Genomic DNA, 23,549 nt, shown 5'->3' on the forward strand with positions numbered 1-23,549 from the left:
ACCAATTGTTTGCTAGTTTAGTTTAGTTTTTATTTTTTGAAAATCCTTAGTTTCAGTTTAGTTTTGATTAGTTTCAGTTATAGTTTTAGTTGTGTTTGCAATAATTAAGTGTAACAAAATCCCAGTTTCATCATATCAGTCATTCTGCTCATCCTTGGGTATGTTGCTATTCCAGCTACCATACTGCACCCTGGACAGGTCGCCTGTCTGTCGCAGGGCTAACATGCAGAGACAGACAACTCACATTCCCACCTATGGGTTCTTTAAATAAATAAATAAAGGCAGATGAACAACCATTGATACCAGGCAACTATAAAATGTATATCTTGGCCCCAATGAGACTATTAACTCTCGCAGCACCGGGTGTTCGTAATTTTGGTTCAAGTGAATTGATAAACTTTTTGAAGGTAATTGACTCACACAGTTGTGTAGATATCCCCGTCCTGTTGTCTCGGGATGCATCACGCTGCCTTGCCTGGGGTTAGCTTCTGTTTTCTGGGGATGAGGGTTGAGTGTGCTCCCTTACCTTCTCAAGGTAAGCTAGGTTAGCCTTCTTGTGTGAGCTTTTCAAGTGCACTTTAAGGTTTGTGGGACTTTTTTCCCTTTAGAAATGTCCCTCATAATTTGTCTCTTTCCACTACAAGACACTTGCTTTATCCAAAACACAGTCATATTCAAAGTAATCCCAAATTGGACTCTGGCGCTTTCTCCCGACTTTTCCTGACATGATTCTGCGAGTAGACGGAGCAGCAACACAGACGACTCGACTAACGTGCTGCCACCTGCTGGCATAATGAGACACAGCAAGAAAAAAATCTGGAAACTAAACTTCATTTTCACCCTTGACTCTTGTATGACACGCACACATCAATGAAAACTAAACACATTTTTGCTATAAATTCAGTTAATTTTAGTTAGTTTTGTGAACACTCATTATAGTTTTAGTTAGTTTTCCTTTTTTTGTTTTTATTTTTATTTCCGTTAACGAAAATGTTTTTTCACTTCTAGTTTTTGTTATTTCGTTAGTTTTCGTTAACGATAATAACCTTGATCATTTCTCCACTGGCTCTTATGAAAGGAAATTGTAATTAGTGAGTCCTTAAATTTACAATGTTGTTGCTAAATGTTAATTTTAAAGGTAAATAAAGGTGTCCCATCATCCCACCGCACTCACCTCATAAAACACGTTTCCACGCATACAAACTTCAAGCAAGACCCTAACAGAGAAAAACATCACCATGGATTTACCTCATGATCCTCACCAACAACAACAAAAAGGCAGCTGCTTTTTATGAAATTATTCCAAACATCTATTTGCTTGAACTCCCTGAGCTGATTGTGAAGCAGCAGCAGGGTTTCGTGGCCTGGCGCAGCTTGGCACAGTGTGGCACCTAGCGGGGCGACGTAGCGCGCCTTGGCTTGGAGTATCGACACCAGCCTTGGCAGATGGTCTGCGGCGTGATGGAGGAGAGCTGGTGACGCAAACGCCGGCGAACAGCTGAAACAACCCACAACATACAGGTGGTGCAGCGATCCAATCCCACACATGCATACACGCGTGTACACAGCGCACTCAAACTGCTCGTGTGTGTGTCTGTTATGTAACTGAAGTTGACGGGCTTTACAGATGAATCTCGAGGACACCCACAATTCACAGAAGTAGTCATGGAAACACACAATAGCTTGGATGAAAACACACAGGTACTATGAATGCACAGAAAAAACAAACACACACAGATCTCTGTTTGTGATGTTTGGAAAGAGAAGCTGTCAGAAGGGTCCGAGTGCCTCCCAATGGTCTGCTGCTGCACTTTCTGTTTACAGCATTTATTTTGTAATTCAGTGTCGCACACAAACAGGCAGAAGGGGGCACAATAATAGCATCATTTTGAGGTCCTGCATTTACATTTAGATAATCTACACAAAATGGAAATGGAAATGCAGCGCAGCCCTACAGAATCCAGCCTTTTAGACATACATGCTCATGCTTCCATCACAAATATGGAGACTTAGTCAGAGACACTGTTAGAAAGAGACCATACCATTAAAATCCTGGATTGCAGGAGAGCTGCATGTGTAGTGCAAAGCTTCAATACAGTATAAGACTTTTAAACTGTACTTTGTGGAATACTTTTAAGCCTTTAATCAGATTCAGCTAGTGAACATAAGCATGCAGTTTTGTGAAGCCTTCATTAAAGTTCACTTTAATGAAGGCTTCAAAATAATTGCCCAGAGTTTTTAACAAAACGGACTTTTCTAGACTCTTCTACATAACTAGCCAGACAAAACTGAGTCAAAGATGTCTTGAAAGAAGCGTTTCACTACAGGTTATAGAAGAGCATGGACACTGCAGTGAAGTTACCTGATTTCTAAATTATCCTGTACACCACCTCACTTTTAGCAGTTTGACATTCAGAACCAAAATGGTTGACAGCAATCAAGGCAATCATTTAAAGCAGGTGTCTCCAACTCCAGTCCTCCAGAGCTACTGGCTGTATCCCAATTCAGGGTCTGCAGCCTTAAAGGCCGCATTTTAAGGCCGATTACGTCACCGACGCGACGAAGGCTGTCCCAATTCAAAGGCTGCTCGAAATGCGGCCCTCAAATGCGTCCTTCATTTCCCTGAATTTTAAGGACGTGGCGGTGTAGACTTCGTGGCCCAACATATCCCAGAATGCATAGCGCGGCGTTGGGTGTGGATAATTTTGCCGATAAAAACAGCGGATGAGGGGCGGCGGAAGAGTAAACTTTAAGTAAGTACTGAATATCATGTCACTTATTTATGTGCAAATGTTTAATAACGAAGAACATTAAAACATTCCTGTTGGCCACATGTCGGCAAAGTTATGTGACATTAGTGACGTTTGTACTAACTTGGTTTTAAAGCCTTTACTTTAAAATATACGCCGTTCAATAGCTGAGCTTAATCTTACAGAGAATGATCAAAGCTCATGTAGAAACAAACAAACAAATGAACAAAAGATTTTCTCCTTCATTTCTGTCAAACAAAGCTGTATGAAACGTTTCCAGTTGTTATTATCATGGTTGCTAGGCAACCTGGGCAGCGCAACGGAGGCTAGACCGTCCCATTTCATAAGCCTCGCACTTCCGGCCTTAGCGGTCTTTAAGTACGCGGCCCTTGAGGATCGTTGAGGCTGCGTACTTTAAGGCTGCAGACCCTGAATTGGGAAACAGCCACTGTCCTGCAGCTTCTAGATGCATCCCTACTCCAACACAGCTGAATCAAATGTTTGGATTACCTCTTCAGCCATCAAGTTTGGCAACGGCCTGGTAACAAGCCACTCATTTGATTCAGGTGTGTCGGAACAAGGATGCTTCTAAAAGCTGCAGGATGGTAGCTCTAGAGGACTGGAGTTGGACAGCCCTGATTTAAAGCTTTAAAGCTTTATTTTAAGTTTACTCTACAAGGCAAAACACATTTGTTTTTAAAAATACAATATAAATACCGTAGTTAGACTGGAGGGTTGATATTATTTAGTGCAGGGGTGGGTAATTCCAGGCCCCGAGTGCAGGTTTTAGATCTCACCTTGGGTCAACACACCTGAATCACATGATTAGTTTGTTACCAGCCCTCTGGAGAACTTCAGGACATGTTGAGGAGCTAATTTAGCCATTTAAATCTAAAGCCTGCAGGACACCAGCCCCCGGGGCCTGGAATTGCCCACCCCTGATTTAGTGGGTGTTTTAAAGCAGAGGAACTCTTCAATTATATTCTTCCATTATGAACAAATGCCACGAAAAGTTCAAAACACAAGAGTCGGCGTGTGTCTCGATATCTTTAACTTTCATCAAGTGCTCCATTTAAGTGATCGCACTGGTTGATTGTTCCTACCTTCAGATACAAGCCGCATAAGCCCTCCTGAAATATAAAGAGACTGATTCTACTTTTAAGTCATGAACATCAAAACAAGCTTGTCAAGCGTATAAAGTTTGTTTGGGTTAAAAATGCACCTTCTTACAATGTAAAACATTACAGAGCTTCATTTTTATGTCAAGAATTTTGAAGTCCACCACATGTAAAAGGTGTCTGCACCATATTTTATTATAGAAGTACATGTCTTTACTATATACAACCTATCTGGGGGAGGCCACTTTCATACCTTCCTCCTTTAGTCAGTGGTTGGAGTCTCTAATGAAGATCAAGAATAATAGATGCTCTTTCTTTGGTGATGGTGGTGGTTGGTGGGGTGGATTCATCTACATTTGACACTGAAGGAAAGTTGGTGTAAGGTGGATTGATGGCTAGCTGGTTCATTTGATTGTTGATTATGAAGATTTTCTATCAAAAAGAATCATATATTTTTTACATTTAAAACCAATAAACACACTGTAAATGAAATTAAGTGTCAGCTAGCAGGAACTAATAATTCCTTTGAATACTCCTATATGGTTTCTTCCACAGTAGTGTTTTGTACAGCAGGTGGTGACCTCCAGATGCTGTCACTTCACACATTACCATCAACTACTGCTAACATGGTTGCCAGCTGGTTAGTACATGCTTTTAGAACGTACAGCAAGACACCAGAAGATCGCTATTGGTGAATAAGGATTAGCCTTTATTCGTGTTTGGAGGGGGAAAAAGACCACATATGCCATCATCCCTGTGGACAGCACACAATACTGGTGAGGAGCCGGGGTAGTGTCGAGCTCATGGGATTTGCAGTTTATAACAGTCAGTCACAACAAGAGGAAGTTAGCTGAGAATCCACAAAGTTGAAGAAGAAATAACAAGGCTGTGTACATTATTGTTATCATCATCGTTATTGTCGTCATTATTACCCGCAATGCCGTTTTATCACACAGCAGCAGACTGTCACTGCTGCCACATGAAGAGCAGGCCTCAAACACCCGCCAGAAAAAGTTGTACCACGCAAAACAACACAGTTACATAGAAAAATAGCACTGTCAAAAAGTTTCAGAAAGGTCTGTGAAGAAATCCCCAAATCCAAGATATCAAAAGAAAAAAAGATGACTTCCTTCTTCCAACAACTGATGGAAGTGTAAGAAGCTCTGAGTTTCTTCCAGGGATCTAAATTCAAAAGTTTGTGTCTCAGGTTTAAACATGTTCCCCCCAAAAAAGAAGACAAGGGAAAGGAAAACATACAGTACATACTGTATATCAAAGCTAGACCTACAACTCCCATTATACACCTGTGGCTCGATTAAGTCTTTGTGGATGAGGCCAGCAGCAAACAGGCTCGTGGGAAATGTGAAAGTCGGCCTTGGGAATGAAAATATAGTTACGTCAGGCTAAAATCACCTGAAGAAAAAAAGCTGTTACATAAAACAACAAAAGAAATATCAAGAACAATCATAATACTTGCAAGTGTGACTGTATAGCAGGTAACAAGAGCTAAGGTTTAAGTGCTCTCTGTAAATTAAAACAGTTCTATATAACAGTCAGCTAAGCCCCTCCCCCATTCAGTGACTGTCCAATCACAGCCTAGCACATGTAGCAAATTGTGTCAAATTTTTGAGTTCTTAATATAGTGAAACAAACATTTGAAGAGTTTTTAATTGCCTTTGAGGAATTAAATTAAATATGGAGGAAATTAGCAGATGATGTGGGGGTTTTCTTTTTAGACACGATAAAATAGTGCAGACTAGCTGGGCTACTTGAATTTCAAGGGGTGTGTGCTCATATTTGGTCTAAACAGGAGGGAGGAACTAGAGTTCAACGCATCCAGGGTTTGTTGCGTTATCTGGCTCAGCAAAACCTAAAGCTTCGGTCGGATATAACAGCCATCACAATGAAGTTATTGACTTCCTGCTCCAGGCTCAAAATGGGCATTTTGCAGGTCACATGATTTTTCTTCTGCACAAAATGATCCCATATGAGTCCTGCCCACTCTGATCAGATGTCATCAGATGATGAGAAAAGGGTGATAAAATTCTATAAAAATAATTACGAATAAAATCAGAGTATAATCCTGCTAAAAATCATTAATCTGGGCATTTAGTTCGTAAAGAAGGAAAAACATTTTAATTCAAGTTAATTACTCGGTGCTGTTGTTTATTTTTAAGGTGATGGCTGCACATTAGCGTCTCAAACTTTTAACTGGACGCATTCCAATATTACAACAGTAATCTTTTGTATAGTAGGAGGCGAACATTAAATCAGCTAATGTCACAGGTCTGCACTCGGGTAAATTTGTATTGTTTTTAGTTTCAGTTAGTTTGACCTATTTTATAGTTAAAACTGTCAGACTGGGATTTTAGGATTTCTTACCCCTGAAAAAGAAGTTTCCAGAAGTACCAGTTTCATTTCAGCTTCGTTTTAATGTTAACACGCTGTTAGCTAGGTTGATATTAGCTACAGCTAATAAATCTCCCAGAATTTAAGTTTTTCTGCTTTAATTTTACAGGGAGGAAACATGGCGTTCAAAAATGCATTACATTTAATTAAATGGCATTCGAAACACAGTTTCAGAACTTCTTTTGTTGTGTGCATAGACATTATATAAGACGGACGTAGCTTCCATGTTGGAAAAAGTAAGCTAATGCAGAATTATCCAAAATCCTGCATTCTATCTAAAGGCCACTAGATGGCAATAGCTTTGGTCCGATTAAAGTCTACAGGAAAACATCTCTCTAAAGTTTTCCACTCAGTTATGGAGAATAAAATGTTTTTTTGTTTTTTTTTATTCTGTTAATTTTAATCACAATGTGTTTTTGAAATGACTACATGGGGCACACTCATTGGCTACTGGCTTGTGACTGACCAGCAGTTTTAGACTGTGATCATCATCGTCATCACACCTGGTTACAAAGCACCAAGATGGCAAAAACACTCATCAGGAGGCTTCACACAACAGTATATATTGATGATATCTGAGTAGCTACGTTACTCTTTTATACCGTCTATGACTGTGGAGGAAAAATAGTGTTTTTAACCCTATTTTGGGTGGTAGTCACCAACCTTTTGAAGCAGTTCTTTTTGGATTGGACTGGAGTTTCTACCACTTATAGTTATGGACCTCTCATATGCAAAACCCCCTCGGTTAAACTTTACTGTAGAATGCAAAGTGTGACAGGCGTAGCAACAGCAACTGGGGGGAGCGAGGCTTAGCCAACTACAGTTAGTCTGTGGAGTTTCTATCCCATGCTGGTGACTTAGTAACAAAAACGGGCTAAAACGGAATCATAACAATAAATTCATACAGCAAACGTAAAATACAACCAAAAAAAATAAAAATAATAATAACAAACCAATCCACAAATCCTGTGATCGGATCAAAGATTTTTTTTTAGTGTTTCTTATTTTTTTAATATGCATATTTAATACCTCAGACAACACCTGAGAAAAAACTGACAAAATGATTTCAATGGGTTTTCTCTGAAATATATTCAATTATGTATATTACAACTATAATCACATAATTCAAGCATATATCATATACACATATATATCTAGTGAGAGAATAGTTTAATAGTCAATAGTACAGTTGTATGGTACAGTAGCAGTAGGGTGCATTTCTCTTTCTCATTGGGTAAAGTTTGAAGGAGAGGTATAGACAAGTATGTGTGTGAAAATCTAAATATATGATTCATCAATACAATATGCAACAAAAAGAGAGAAAAAATAAAGAATAAGGAATAAAGACAAAGAAAGGGTATAGGCAGTTCAGTACTGTGTTTGAGAAGATGTGTGTGACTATAACTTGTGTGTGTGTGTGTCAGGTCGAGGATCAGATTAGATCAGCACCATAAAAGTCCTTAACAACATCAACAACAACAACAATAAGGGTTAAAACCTTGGTGAGGACTGTGCGTGTGTGTGTGTGTGTGTGTGGCTGAAGGTTTCAGTCACTGTTCGATCTGGGCAGATCAACCTTAAACCAGTTAGTATTCGATTTTTGCACCTAGACATGATCGATGAGTAAAGAAACCGAAAGCAATCATGTTGCGCGATGGTTAAAAGTGTGTGTCAGTGTGTGTGTGTGCGTTTACATGTGAGCAAGACACATTCACCGAAATAAAACGCAAAACCCGCCAGCGAAAATCTCTCCTTTTCCTTATCCTCGCACATCTGCTCACATCCAGCTGTTCGGATGGCTAATGATTATTTCCTCCTTCAGCTTCAAAAAAATAAAAAATAAAAGCTCCTCGATTTATGTCACGGAATCAAATAGAAGATAAAAACTCAAGTGCTTGAACGAGCTCACAGAGAAAACAAACAAACACAAAGATTTTCTTTAAACTATACAATTTTTTGTTGTTTCGCCTTCTTCCCGCCTCCGCCCACCCTCCTCCTCCTCCCCCCTTTCAGCGCCAAAAACAGTCTAAAATACCTCGCCTTGCCTCACGCTGTGTGAAATACCTGATTCGACCGTGATACATTCTCTGTTACACCCCTTCCTCTGACTAACCAGCTCTGTAAATTTGAAAATAGATTATTTGTCGTTTAGCAATAAACAGCTGGGAGGAAAAGCGCTTTATGTGGCCCCATGACTGTCCAGCTAACAGCCCCTCCCGCCCCATATATAAAATATACAAAAGATTATCTCCAAAATCCTCCTCCTAAATACCTCTGCTAATAGAAAAATATACAATAATCCTATGTCAAAATCTCTTTGCGTTATTGACGAAAGCCCTGCTCTTCTTCCTCTCCCCCGTCCTCCTCTTTGCTGGACTAGTCTTGCTTTCCTGCCCAGTTCAAAAATATACATGTTTTCTTTTTTTTTCCTATTTATAGAAAACAAAAAAATTACACATCTGACCTCTTCTGGCTTGTGTCCATGCCTTGAGCTTAAAAAGTGAGATTTCACTGGCATATTGTGAATTCAACACCCTGTTTGAACTGGCCAGAGCGGCGGATGGAAACGCACTACCTGCAAAAACGCCATGCGGCACCGGGCGTAAGCACAGCACCAAGGGTAAAGCTGCCAAGGTGTCACGAGGTGGTGATACAGTACGGTGTGTGGATTCAGCGAAGCAGCATCTACAGAGTCAAACTCGGAAAATAAACTGTGGCGCCGCTGTGCTTTCCTGTCATGACATCCTGAAGCACAGCGCGCGCGCTAAAAGACGCTTGTGGCGTTTGCGCCCGGTGTCGCACGGTGCTTACTGCAGATCTACGTCAGCCTCCCCCCACCCCCGACTCGCCACTTCAACTAAAGTGCTGCTGTTGCTGGGTTGCCTTGTACCCTTGTCTCGTCTCCGATGCCCCTCCCGCCCTTTCCGCCTCCGTCCGTCTCCTCACAAGTCTCCGTGCCGGCTCTCGTACTTGTTGATGATGTTCCTGCAGCGGCCCAGCTCTTTCCTCATGTCGGCCACCTCCAGGCGAAGGGCGGCGTTCTCTCGCTCTAGGAAGGCCGCGCGCACCGAGATCTGGTTCTCCTTCAGTCGCCGGGCGTCCCGCGAGCGCTTCGCCGCCTCGTTGTTTTTCACTCGCCGGCTCCAGTACTTCTCATCCTGTCGGCGGCGGCGGTGTGGTATGTTGGGTTGCGTGGGGAGGAAGGTGGAGGGAGGAGAGAAGAAGAAGAAGAAAAAAAAAAACAAAAGAAGAGGAGAGAGTGGGATGAGAAGGTTCAGTCATTTGATGAGGGTGGCAAAAATGAGAGAAAGGAAGGAGGAAAGGTGGAAACAGCTGAATACTCACAGGTACAGAATAACAAAACTACGACTGCCATTTTTATAACGTCACCATGATGACACTCATTTATGAGCAGCACGACTGTGGTTGGATTCAAAAGCATAAAACATCCCAAACACAGCAAAAGTGCTATACTTCTTATCCTAAAGCTTGTAGCTGCACTAGATAAATTAAAATGTTTCAGGGGTTAACATTTACTGCTTCTCAGCTGTAAATGTTTGCTATGGCAGCTTAGAGAAGATGAACATTCATTAACCTTTTAAGACCTGCCATAGAACCAAGTCCGCCAGAGCTTATATTATATTTTTACATGCTGTGGAGCCATTTTTGGGAGCATTTCAAGTTGCTATACATCAATACAACCATTACAGCCTAAATTTTAATAATATGTATGAATTAAGTGCATAGTAATTACATACATTGCAAAAAAAGTGCAATAAACTACAAAAAAATTGAAAATCGTTTTTGCTTTTTTAACATATATTTCTAGTTAGAGAAATTTAAGAGGCTTATCCCTCAAAACTGTAAATACAAAAAAGTTGCACAAAATAGTTTCCCACCACAGGAAATTTATTTTGAGTGTCTTCATAGTTTTATTTTTGAAATACACCAATTTTAACATACTGCAGGAAAAACGAAAATAAATATTATAGTGCAAATTTGCAAAAAAGCAGCATATGCATCAAAATAAAGTATTTCCAGCAGTGCAATATGAGTCCTAAGCATCCCAGAAACCACACAGAAAGTCATAAAGTCAAACATAACTTTTAAAAACACCAGTATAGACTCATGAGGCCCTGATGGTAAAAAACTAAATTTTCGCAAAATGACATCACTTCCGGTTCCTGGCAAGTCATGGGGGACATGTGATAGTTTGCGCTGATGGACGTAAGAAGTGTTACAAACAGCTGATCGGATCGGCAAAGCCTGTTTCTGGAATATTATGTTTTTGTTGCTGCAAGCGCTTTTTATGCAGTTTTTGCAAAGCTATATGTGGAAGGAAACTGTGACCGAGGACAAGCTGATGGCATAAGATGTAAGTACAACTCCTCCGGTTTCATATGCAAAAAAAACTATTGTGCTAGCTCACGTGGTTGCAGAGCTACCGGGATTTAAAAATAGTTACGCAAAATGGAGCGTGTCTGCTCTGACCGGCTTTAAAGGGTTAAACAGATTTACAGAGTGAAGAAAGTAGTTTAGGATAGCTGTGGTTTAATATATGAAATACTCCTTTAAACTGCAGTTAGAATTACCAACAACAGCTTCTCTGTGCTTTTTATTGGCTGCAGGTCACGGTGTAAAATAAGCTAACTCTTAATTTCTTATATTAAAACACCTTTTCATATCTGTTGCTTGAATTGTATAGTAACTTTTAGAAAATGCAGACACACATAGACGCATAGACATCAAAGCCTTCTACCAATCTACTGATCTGCATACACAAAAGACCAATAACATTCATCTTGCAACGACTACAAAAGGAATCAGTTTGACGGAAAACACCAGTAAGTGCTTGTGAAAACATTATCAATAACTTTTTATGAGGCATGTCATGCCTAATGCAGCTCTCCTCTGACCTGCTGAGCGCCTCAGCCGAATGAATAAATACGCCGCGGTCCCACGAAAGCCTGCAACGTTACTTTGGGGATTTTTTTGCCAGGAAAGGAATTTAATGGCCAATGAAAGTCTCTCAAGAAGAAGACTGGAAGCGGCCCTGATGTTGTGTTAAACTTTGGGACCCATAGAGCAAAATAGGAGGTCAATCTGAGAGTACAACCTTGTAGAGATATCTATCTGAAAGATTTATGCCGGGAAGCAAGCCCACATGCTTCACTGCCTTCATGGAGAGCTTTAATAAGGATCTTTAACATCTGGTTAAAGTTAGCATCATTCCACAATTAAACACAGCTATTATTGTATCCCTCTGCAACATTTTTAAAGAGATCTTGGGAATATTGCTGCTTTCTGATTTGTGTAAATATAAACACTAATTAGATCCTGGATTATTTCATAACTTTTAATCCAAGCCAGACTTTCCTGCTCATGAGAGCAGATAAATCTTAACCGTAGAGCGGAATATTAAAGCTCGTTTATGAGAAGCCGTTCTCAACTTCATCTTTAACTTTGGCCGGAGATCATTTTTCCAACCTTCCTATATATGATTTATAAAAGCGGCAACGGCTGAACAGAGCAAGGTGAGCGCCTCCATCTCTCCATAAATTATAAACGCCTCGGGAGCTGCAGCTGCTCCGCACTGAACTATGAAAGCACGAGCCATTGATCAGAGACTTTCCTAGTGTGCAATGAGCTGAGTACAAAATATTTCAGGATTCCCGTCAGGAGGCATCAATACCAGTGGGCGTCACGCTCCCTTCGGTTTTTTTTCCACTCCGCACAGGAGCTGTCAGAGCCGTGGCCTTTTGTTATGATGAAGTTTAGAGTTTAAAATGAAACAACGTGGCTGTGGCTTCTATTTAAGACAGATACTGAAGGAAAATGTGACCTTCTGCTGAGCTATATGTGAATCTTTATGCAGGTTTTATCTTTAGGTACCTTTACAACACCTGAGATTTACTAGTGGGGCTTATTTTTTATTTTTATTTTAGTTTATTTTAAGTATTTAATTTGATTTTACTCATTTCATCTTATAAAATAATTTGTCCCAAACTCTATTTTTGAATATTCTTGTGCTGCAAAAATAATTTTGAAATTGCAAGTAGATTTTTAAAAAGATGGGAAACTGGTCCATTATGGATATATTTTAATTTTACTAGCCATTAAATTAGAAACACAGCAGGCAGCTGAGCATTTACTTCCCCCAAACAGCTTTAAAAATCCTTCCCTGCAGTCAATTTGGACGTAAAGGAAACAAAAGGATTGTGGGAGATGTAGTACCTTCTGCTCGTCAGGAACCAGCATCTTGCGGGCCTTCTTGATCATCGGCTGAGGCTTCAGCTCGTCCTCGGAGAAGCGGTGCCGCCGTGGGTCGAACGCCTCCTGGCCTGGCACGCTGGACAACGCTAGGTCCGCCGGGTCAGGGTCAAAGTTCACCATGATGTCGCTGCTGCCGTTGGTGCCGGCTGGAGGTCCAGGGGGCCCCGGAGGGCAGGTAGAGGGGGGTGACTGGTCCTGAGGCACTGCCTGACCACCTGGAAGAAAGAAAATGTTGGTTATCTCAGATCAAATGATTAGCTCGTCAGCTAAGATACCCATCTATAATCAATCTGCCAGTTATCAGCTGAAGCCCATCACAGAGGATGAGAAGTGGAGTACCTGGACAGATTAGTGAGTTAGTGAGCTTCTAGATGCAGGAACATGTTATATATATAATATACATGAATCCACAGGGTTTCAGTAACGTCAGCTATATTCTGGCATCCCTTAAAAATGGTCTTAATCATCATACTGGAAATAAAAAGCTCATGAGAATTAAAGTACAACATTTGCCACCAGAACTCTTTCTCACATGTAAATTTGCTCGTGCCCGGAAAACTGACACGAAAATCACTTCTTTTGTGTGTAACATATAAAACAGAGGGTCGCACACTTACATTAAGATGAGTCACAACACCAGGATCATTAAACAGCTACTGACAGCGGACTGTGACATTAGCCTGCAGGCTGTTCTCGCCACGTTAAAGTGTGGACAGGACGCAGATACACAAACGTGACATGAGCACTGATGATGTTTTCACGGTAGCGTTTATCACACTGTAAACATCCAGATGAAGCAGATTATTTGAGTTCTTCAGAGATGCTTTTTCTCTGAACTTCCTTTTTTGTGTCTCAGATATTTATATTAGATCTTATTACATAACTAAAAGTCATAAGTTTAATTACATTTTTTATGTTGGCAATATGCGACACTTGTGCGAATAAACTAAAAAAGAGACAAGAAGGGAGCAGAGAGAAAGAATACGAGCGCTTGTTAATTGTCTTTCCACTGAACAATAATCTGCACTACAGTCCAAAATCAGCAGCTTAATTACTCGTTTAGCTGTCCAATCATCAGCATCTAGTTTTATCTGCAGATTAGAGCCCATCTGCCCTGACCGAGGACGGTCGCACGGCACAGAGATGCGAGCTGAAGATGACGACATGAAACAATCCCCACCAATCAGGACCCTGGAAAAACACTCTGTTAAATTGTATTATATTTAAAGGAGTAACAATGTAATTACATTTAGATTCATTTACACACTTACAATGAAATGTATTAGTTTTAGCTGATGTACAAACATGACTACACTCTGAATACAGCCTGTCTGCCCTATGAAACACTAGGAGACAGACATTTCAACTTTAAACTGTTTTTAACCAGCGTTTTTTATTGTTTTATATTTATTTACTGACATTTTGGATGATGGTACCTTTTATTTTATTTCATGTTTTTATTATCCTTATACATTTATTTTATTTATTGATGTGTTTTTAGTTTATTATTTCCAGTACGCTCTGATTGTTCTCAATTTATTTCACTCTACTTCTTTTCTACCTGTAGAGCTGATATTTCACTGTCATTTATTTGATGTTATGTCCTTTGAATTAATTTTAAAGAGCTTATTATTGTATATTTTTGGTTTTGTTTTAATATCGTTTGTTTCGTCTTATATTCAGCTTTTATCCATCTGAACTGCACTGACTTCTGCAAACTTTGACTTATAGTGTAGATCAAACTTTCTGAACTCAGAATATTTTAATAATTTATTGTTTTTATGGGATGAAAAATAATTAGATTTAAAAGATTTTATTGACACCGACGCCGCTATCAGCTCTGCCTGTGGGTGATTTCTGACCACTCTGCATGCAAAAAGGTAGCAAGTCTATGTAGGATCTTTATTTTAATAACTAAACAGGAAACAGATGCATCTAAAAATACTCATTTTTACAATTTACAATATGTCAGTGACGTATTACTTCATCATGATCCATCACAGTTCACAGGTTATTGTAATGTGCCTGTACGAGGAGGGGGGGGGGGGGGGGGTCTTTTCTTGCCTTCTGAGCTGTTTTGCACAAACTAGTGAAAGTTCAAATCCAGTGACAATGACAAATGTTGACCTTGAGCACAATTTGGAGATTTTTGATCATTTGAGAAGCAGCTTTACACGAACAGTCACATCAAAGTCAAATGTATCTCGCTTCACTAAAATTGGACCGATACCCTGAGAGGAGCAGCGACTCTTTCATTGGACGGACAGATGCATCGGTCCTTCGGCAAGATGAGCTAAAAATGAATCGGCGTCACTGAATTCTAAATATCTAAATCTGAAGGTGAGACAGAAGCGAGCTCCGCCTACAAGCAAATAAAATCAAGATAAAATTTTATTTAAATTCAATAATTGAGGTTTTGATGTCCAGTGTTGTGCTAAACATGACAGGACCTCTGGTAGGACTGAATATACAAAGATATGCACTTATAGCTCTTTTATGATGAAAATATCTAATTCAAGTATGTTCAAGATCATAAAAAAAAGGTTTTGGAAAAAGCAAAGCACGAGGAGACGTTTTGGTCTCAGTGTTTAAATCCCACTCAGGTCAAACCCCTCCAGCTTTAGTGTTTGCTGTTGGACTCTAGAGGCCGCTGGCTGCAGAGTCACATGTGCTGCACACTCTGCCTCTCATCCTTTATCCAGAGAGCAGCCGAGAGCCAGGAATGATTCCCACTGAGATAAGCATAAAGAGGATTATCCCAAAAACAGTGGACGATATATTCAAATGCTTTTCCCCATTAAACCTGAACATATCACCGTTTCTTCTACACCTTTAACAACGCGCTTAATTCTTCACATTCGACTTCACATTTCGACGACAACAAGCATCTCGTCTCCCCGTAGTGATGCCAAGTCACCACCGAGTGTCACCATCGAGCCAGGAACGTGTCATACTCGATTTACGACGAGCAGGAGAGAGGAGCTTTTTTCTTTAACCCTTCGCAGTGATATTTAAAAGAACATCCTAGTGCTGGCTAAAGATTTAGAATGATGCCTGAGCCACACATTTAGACAAATGTGGTTAGAAAGGAAAGAAACAAACTATTTAAAGAGAGCAGATGATTCAGAGATGGACTTTTTTCCCCCTGTGTTGACTCCAGCTGGCTTTACTCAAACGCCACTTTTACATGAGCTACAAAAGCACTAAAAGGGCGTTCAAATTAATTACGAAGGAACACAATTATTTAAATGTAGGGAAGTGGAAGCGTGGAAGAGTGGGGGAGGGGGCAAAATCTGTGGAAGCGATTCCTGGATGCGGATATTAAACTGTGTGGCAGTGAAGCTTTTTCCCTGCAGCTATATTTCTGAATGTAGCACTATAATAGAAGAGCGGCTCTATTTTCAGCCGGCTGCTTCATTTCTTTCCCGTTTCTGATTGAAAAAACATATTTTTTCCCCCCCCCGCAAATGTTTCTTCCTTGGAATAGAGGCATAAAAATGCTAGTTGAGCAATCATCCGCCACTACTCAGACCTCCACTGTGGCGACATTTGTAAGACGCTTTTTTGGAGCTCCGGGCTCGGCGCCACAGATTATAAATAACTTCAAAGCTGGTGACCAAAATCAACCAAAACAGCCGTGGAAAGATTTCAGACACTTGAGCAAATGAAGCAGAGAAGAGATGAGGAGAGATTGTGAAGATTTAGCGTTAATAGAATGACATAATTTTGTCATATGACAGAAAACCTCTAAAAGCCCTCAGCTGTCGCCCTTTTTTTTGAAACGTGGGAAAGACATGTCGGTCAGAGCGGCAGGACTGACACTGATTTTCTACTCAAACTGCTGCTGTGAGCAGCCCCTCATGTTTTCATGCATGTCAGCCGCAATACCACAACCAAATCCTCCACGGGCTCTGGGAAGTCGGGCTTTATGACAGGCAGGAGGCGGGACATGTGAGGTAAGCGAAGGGTCAAATCGCCACGCCGTGTTCTCCCAATAAAATCCAGCTGAAAACACTTGACTACACGCTGAGCGTGGCGAGTGGGAGGCTGTGGGTATGTAAACTTTCTGAATGGTGGCTTTTTTCAGGTTTCAACTTGCGCTGAACTCGGAGATTTAAAAAAAAGTCTTACGACTGTTTACATCCAATCGTGACTCCACGCTGATGTCGATCTGATTCGCCTCCACTTTTACACAACTTGTTGCCAAAACATCCCACAGTTGTTGTTTGTTTGCTTCTTTTTTTCTTTGTTTTATCTGAAATGAGAGGATTTACATAAGCGTCCGGTGTGACACGCATGCATCACTATGCTCTGCCCTCTGCAGCTGTTATTCTTCAGAGCTGCTATTCTCTGAGTGGAAAAGATGACCTTTTTGTGTATTTGGTCATTTTGGTTTTCCAGTGCCCAATAGCAATCAAACCCAGGTTTGTATACAAAAGTCACATGGGCCCACAGACCCAGGGGTTTGTTTACTGGATCGAGGGCAGGCGACATGTCACCCTGCAGAGTTTGACACTTTGGCAGAGGAGACAAAATGCGACTCGAGCTCCGAACTTTGAATTTCACCCATATCTGCGCCGTTATCTAATGACACCACTGTCATCTCCTAACAACACGTTCTCACTCCCAAAGCGTAACATTTTACGCTAGGTGACAAATCATCAACATATTACGTTTTCGGCTACCCACCACATTCCTAAATGACGACCTCGGAAAAATGAGGAAATATGAGAACCACATGGACTCAATCTACACATGTTTGCTCTTTTTCTTCAAATCACTTACAAACACGCTATTTAACATAATTAAAGTCTTGATTAACCTCAGGAAAAAGGTTATGGTTAGGGCTAGGGATAAGGTTAGGTTTAGGGCTGGATTTTGGCCATAACCCACCGCGTACCATAAGAACGCCGAAGATCTCCTTTTGCGTTCCTCAGGAACGCCGCGGGACGTGACAAAAGGTCGGCATGTTACGCCTCGGGAGTGAGAACGGCTCCTAAATACATGAATTACAGAACTGACCTGCACAAGCTGCAAATAAATCCCTGCAAACATTCATGATCTTAGTGTAGAATCTGAAGGCATAAACAACGGATGGAAAAATCCAGATGGAAACTTACAGTTATTAAACTGTTTACTAATTTCTCATTGTTGAAACATCTTTAGTTGTAAAAGTGAGGGTCAGAAAGTAGTAGGGGTGGGGGAAAAATCGATACTGTGTAGCATCGTGATATTTTGTTTGCTAATAATGTATCGATACAGGGACAGCAGAAATCGATATTTTGTTACAAAAAGGTTTTTGTGCTCTGACTTCAGAGCATGTTGATCCTTTTTCTGAGCAAGAATCCTGACATTCCTTCACTGTCCAAATGTGTTTAACTTTTTTTATGGCAGCAATAAACATGACAGTTTACTTATTTTAATTTAAGACATGTTTTATTTTAATTAAGTTTAAAACTTTTTTATTTAATGTAAAATTATATTTTGTTTTAATTTACTTTCAAATTCTTCAGTTGCTGAAGGGGCTGCATAGTTTTCATAAACTGCATAGTTCAGAATAGCTATAATTGTACCAGATGGTTGATTCAGTTAAGTTGGACTAGACTGTAATACAAACCGTTCAGTTTGTCAACAATAAAACTGAAATGAGAGAAAGACTGAGTGTGAGACTTTGATATTAGAGAAAATGAATATTGATAAAGTTTACCTTTATGTACAGAATCTGAATATCGCAAAATATTTTTAAAAATTGAAATAATATCGTATCGTGTGTTAAGTATTGTGATAATATCGTATCGTGGGATGTATGGTGATTCCCATCTCTAGAAAGTAGACGAAGAAAGTAAAAAAAGCGTGGAATAAGCAAACAGAATCTTATTAAAGATGCAGCTTTGAATCCATATAAGTAATTATTAATGTATCTGTTGACAGTAACACCTCTGTGGAGGAAAACAAAGCTATAATAACGCAATATTTGTTTGTAGTGAAATGGGACACGTGCTAACAAATTCTGTGCACAAAGTGTGGCTGTGTAAACGTTCTCTTCTAATGCAAAAGATCCCAGTCTTCCTCCTACTGTGGCCTTCGCTGGAAATCAAAAGCATGGCTTCTTCCTTTGTGATTTGTTAATCAAACTTGAATCATAAACATATTCAAATTGGATTTCTCAATCAAAGCAGCATTTGAGGCGTTTCTGTCTCTATTTGGAACCCGTAGATTTAAAAATGATCCAGTGAGTCATCGTTCATATCTGTCCGAAACCAGTGAGCCCAACACAAAGCTGATGACGGCTAAAGTGAATAGGACTGATCATATTGTTAAAATGCATTCCTTTGACTTGGTTCCTTTGACTTGTACCATCCACAGTGGATCCTTCCACACTCAAACTCACCAAAACTGCTCAGGAACCGCTGGATCAACAAAACAAAGAGCCCAAAGTGTCACCAGTCCTCCAAACTAACCAGATCCATCTGCAACTGAACACCGTAGGGCAGCGGTCCCCAACCCCCGGCCCTCGGATCAGTAACGGTCCGTGAGTCGTTTGGTACCGGGCCGCGAGAGTTGAGGCTCAGGTGTGAAATGTATAGTTTTCAGGGTTTTTATCGGTTTTCAGCGTTTTTTTGTTATCGTTTTTATCGTTAACTCGGTTTTCCTGGGTCTTCTTACGTGTGTTATGAATAAATCTTTTTTTCGGTACCGGTACTAGTTTTATTCTGTTGTATTTATCCGCGACACCTTAAAGGCCGGTCCGTGAAAATATTGTCGGGCATAAACCGGTCCATGGTGCAAAAAAGGTTGGAGACCGCTGCCGTAGGAAGAACGAGAAAAGGTCTGATCCACAGAGGCTCCTCACCCAAAGGACCCAAAGGACCCACACTACCTATATCTGATGCCAGACAAAAGTAGCCACACCTGGGCCTCAACAGGTCAACAAACACCTACAAAAGGAGTGTGGTTTTAACATGGTGATTTTTTTGACAAGGCACATTCTTTATGTCTGTTTTTAAGCTCATATCCATCCAACTGTTTTCTCCAAATATCCAATTTAGGATTGGAGTCGAACCCAGGACCTTCTTGCTGTGAGGGTCTCCATGCTACACCAAACTCATATTTTCTTATGTGTTGTTTGGCCAAAGGAAATGGCATTAAAAAAAAAAGATAATTATTTTTCTATTTGCATTTTTTGCCCAATAAAATATTAAAATACAGAGAAGATTTGAATTACAGTGAAAACATCTCTCCGCTATAAGCTGTACGGTCCTTCATGCACAGTTGCAAACCCTCATTTCTAAATGCACTGCACCATACTGTATATTCCAATCTCTTCTATCCTCTGATCCATCTGTTTGCCCAGGAAGCAGTGAGACCATCAAATAAACTGCTGTTGGCTTGATCTGTGTCTCTGGCAGCTGGACGGAGCTGATCCTGGATAAGTCTGCCCAAAGCCCCGTCCTAATAACAACCATTTTGGGCAAAAAGCTGAAACTGCTCCAAGAACACGACTCCCGCTGCTGCTGGGTAAACACTCGCCAAGCGAGGATTCGTCTGGCTTCATTTCCTGTCTGAGAGCGGGAGCCATTTGGAGGAAGCAGCCACTGACTCGCGGATTCCCTCTCTGCTTTCATTAATTTCGCTGAGATTATGCGTTTTCCTCTCTCCGCATGTCACTGCCTGTCAATCTGTCATCCTCCGACTCCGGGCTAGGAGTTCAACTGAAGTGGTTTTGGATTGAAGCAAGTCGTACCCAAAAGATTTGCTAAAACTCCACAAATATCACGTTTAAATCCGACGTTTCTACCTGAGCACCGACAAGAAAGTTAGTACATTAACTCCGACACAGTCAAGACTTTTCAAGGTCTCTGAAGGTCCCATTTCATGAAATTCAAGGTTTAAGATTAGCCCTTTCATTTCTTATTCATGTTGTCGTCAAATCAAGAAAAATGCCTCGTTTTAAAACAGCTTCTCCATCGTGTGAAATCTACATCACAGGAATCGCCTCAGGACGTGAAGAGCCGATCCTCGGATGGAGCGTACCGAGGCATACTGATGAATCTGGGTGATGTATTTTAACTTTAAAAACATCAAAAACATTTTGGTCCTCTTCTAAGACAGCTAAGATGGGTTTTTTTATTTTCACAGTCAAACAGAATTTTCATAGCAGAACATGAATCAATGATTTTTTAAAAAATGAGGAAAAGTGTTTTAGATTCTGTCCTTGAGCTGCTTGGATGTTCAGAAATCGTACCGGGAGGAATCAGCTGTCGTGGGCAGAGACGCCCACGGCAGCAGAAAATAGACAGGTTGAGGTTTGAGAGTCAGGTGAGCAACGCTTCCTCTTGACTAATCTCTTGTTTGATCTAACTTTACTTTCACCGGGTCCACCTACACGTAAAGTGGAATGCAACAAACTCTGTGTGGAAGAGGCATTTTGGGAAATGTAGGAAAGCTAGGAACAAAATCTGTTAGCACGGCCCAAAATCCTCCTCGTGCACGCGTCGTCGACAGCGGCACCTTCTGCTCTCTGACGCAGAACTTTTCCCCTTTCAATCTTCTCCTGTTTCAGCAGCTTCTTGTGTAATAAAGGGAAACAAAGCAATTACCAGGAGAATAGTAATTATGCTAATTATACAAGGATGGAGGTAACAATTAACATCTATTGCAATCACTGTAATTGAGTCGATTTTTGTGTGCACTTTCATCGGTTTTTCATCCTCGGCGAGTTTTATTTACAGTGAAAAACGGCACTGGAGTTAAACTGCAATTACAAGCTCTGCTAACTCTGACTCTCATGTGTCCTGTGCACAGATTTTGCTTTAGCTGTTACTCTGCTGTTACTTTTAGCTTTATATGACAAAGACACATTGCTAAAGATTTTTTTTGGTTGTCGTTATTGTTGGTTTTCCCACCACCGAAGTGAGCCTACATGGCATTTTACTGCTGCAACCCAGTCGCCCTCTCTTCCCTGTGTGTCTCAGTTTTCATGACTTGTTCTCAAACAAGTTTTTCCTTTCCAGTCACCTTTCTCACTCACTATGTATTAACAGACCTCTCTGTATTGAATCATATCTGTTATTAATCTCTGTCTCTCTTCCACAGCATGTCTTTATCCTGTCTTCCTTCTCTCACCCCAACCGGTCGCAGCAGATGGCCCCGCCCCTCCCTGAGCCTGGTTCTGCCGGAGGTTTCTTCCTGTTAAAAGGGAGTTTTTCCTTCCCACTGTCGCCAAAGTGCTGCTCATAGGGGGTCATATGATTGTTGGGTTTTTCTCTGTATCTATGAAGCGCCTTGAGGCGACTTTTGTTGTGATTTGGCGCTATATAAATAAAATTGAATTGAATTGAATTGAATTGAATTGAAACTGCACAATAGAACAGGCTAAATGCAAATGACGCAGGATATATTAGCTTAATTACCAACACGGTCATGTTGCTTACATACACACTCTATGCAATGCGGCAAATTCACGCCATGTGATGCAAATTCATGTTAATACGAGTCAAAATATTTCAACTTTAGTCAAAAATTTGCCTCATGCTGTGTCGCAAAACACATCAGCTGGGACTCTACTGATGCAACAGACAATCAGAACCAGAGGAGGAGCTCTCCAACACTGTTCGAGGGCGGCCAGTGCTGCTAGTTAAATTCTGCCTATACACAGAGAGAGGAAAAACTGGAGAGGGCTCGGAGTGAAACTGTAAAACTTCTTGCTAAGTTCAGAGACTATGTTACTGTAACTTGACTCCAGCTATCGGTTGCACTCCTCTTCATCAGACTGGCTGTTAGGTGCAAAGCTTAATTTATACTTGTCTTTTCAATTTGATTCAATTAGATTTTTATAGCATCAACTCACAACAACAACAACGCAACAAGGCGCTTTATATTTCAAGGTAAAGACCGAAGAATATCACCAAAAAATCCCCAACAGTGAGAAAATCCCCTGAGAGCAAGCGCTGAATCTTTGCAGAGCCTACGATGTGTGTGAACATCACAAGGTACAGGCAAGTGAACACAACATCCAGACCTTGTGCAGGGAGATAAAAATAAAGTCACAGTTTCAAATGAATTCATAGCAGTGACGTTGAGCATTGGAACTATTTTCCCAACCCTTTAAACCTCCTTAACAGCCACTTTTGACCGTTTCAGTCTCTTCTGTAGATTACCCCAGCAGCATATTTATGAGCCTTTTTCTTATTCTGTTCTGACTTTGGGGACAAATATTTGTAAAATATTGTGATTAGCAGTGTTGGGAAGGTTACTTTTAAAATGTATTCCATTACAGATTACAGATTACATGCCCCAAAATGTATTCTGTAACGTATTCCGTTACGTTACTCAATGAGAGTAACGTATTCTGAATACTTTGGATTACTTAATATATTATCATGCTGTTTACAACTACATGAATGTACTATTGCTGTGATTTATTACTGTTACTGAAGGTCCGCGGCTCCGAACCGTAGTAAAGGGACCTCTGGCTAATACGGTGGGTTCTGTGTCGGGCTCGTAGCCGAAAACTAGCTTTACTTTGTTGTCTGGGTCAACTTTGCTAGCAGAGACAGAGAGAGGCGTTGAAAGGCTGCTCCAACGGAACTTATTGTTTCAGAGGAAAACACGAACACGGTGTACAGTCGAGTCTTAATAGCTTACTTACAACTGGGCTCGTCAGGCTCTCTTCTTGGCTGCAGTGGTTATTATTATATTTACATGCTTCCAGCTCCCGTTTTTGCTCGATGACAGCTCCTACTTTTCCTTTTTCTCCCTCCCTCGCTCACAGACACATAACGTGTATGACAGTCCATTCTCCCTGCAGCACGGACTACACTGCCTATGATGCTACATTCTTTAGAGCTATACCTGTAGCATTCTGCCTATTAGCTTAGCACAACAACAACAGGCGCTCTCTCACCCAGGAAACACGCAGAGAGAGAGCGTCACCCTGTAACCATGGCAACCGTAACGCTGCCACCTGCAACAACAGAACGTAGCTGTCAAACAAAAC

General features: G+C 40.7%; 1 protein-coding gene across 1 annotated transcript in view; it reads right to left on the reverse strand.

The window, feature by feature from the left end:
- Positions 1-611: 611 nt before the first annotated feature.
- Positions 612-23,549, reverse strand: part of dbpa (D site albumin promoter binding protein a) — a 48,535-nt gene continuing 25,597 nt past the window's right edge. Inside the window, exons 4-5 of the mRNA XM_085148201.1 lie at positions 12,512-12,765; positions 612-9,435 (exon numbers count right to left, since the gene is read on the reverse strand). Coding sequence (XP_085004327.1) covers positions 9,220-9,435; positions 12,512-12,765 — 470 coding nt within the window. The 3' untranslated portion in view covers positions 612-9,219. The remainder of the gene's footprint in view (positions 9,436-12,511; positions 12,766-23,549) is intronic.

Source organism: Neolamprologus multifasciatus, chromosome 22 (genome assembly GCF_963576455.1).
Source record: "Neolamprologus multifasciatus chromosome 22, fNeoMul1.2, whole genome shotgun sequence".
In the NCBI taxonomy this organism is placed as follows: Eukaryota; Metazoa; Chordata; class Actinopteri; order Cichliformes; family Cichlidae; genus Neolamprologus; species Neolamprologus multifasciatus.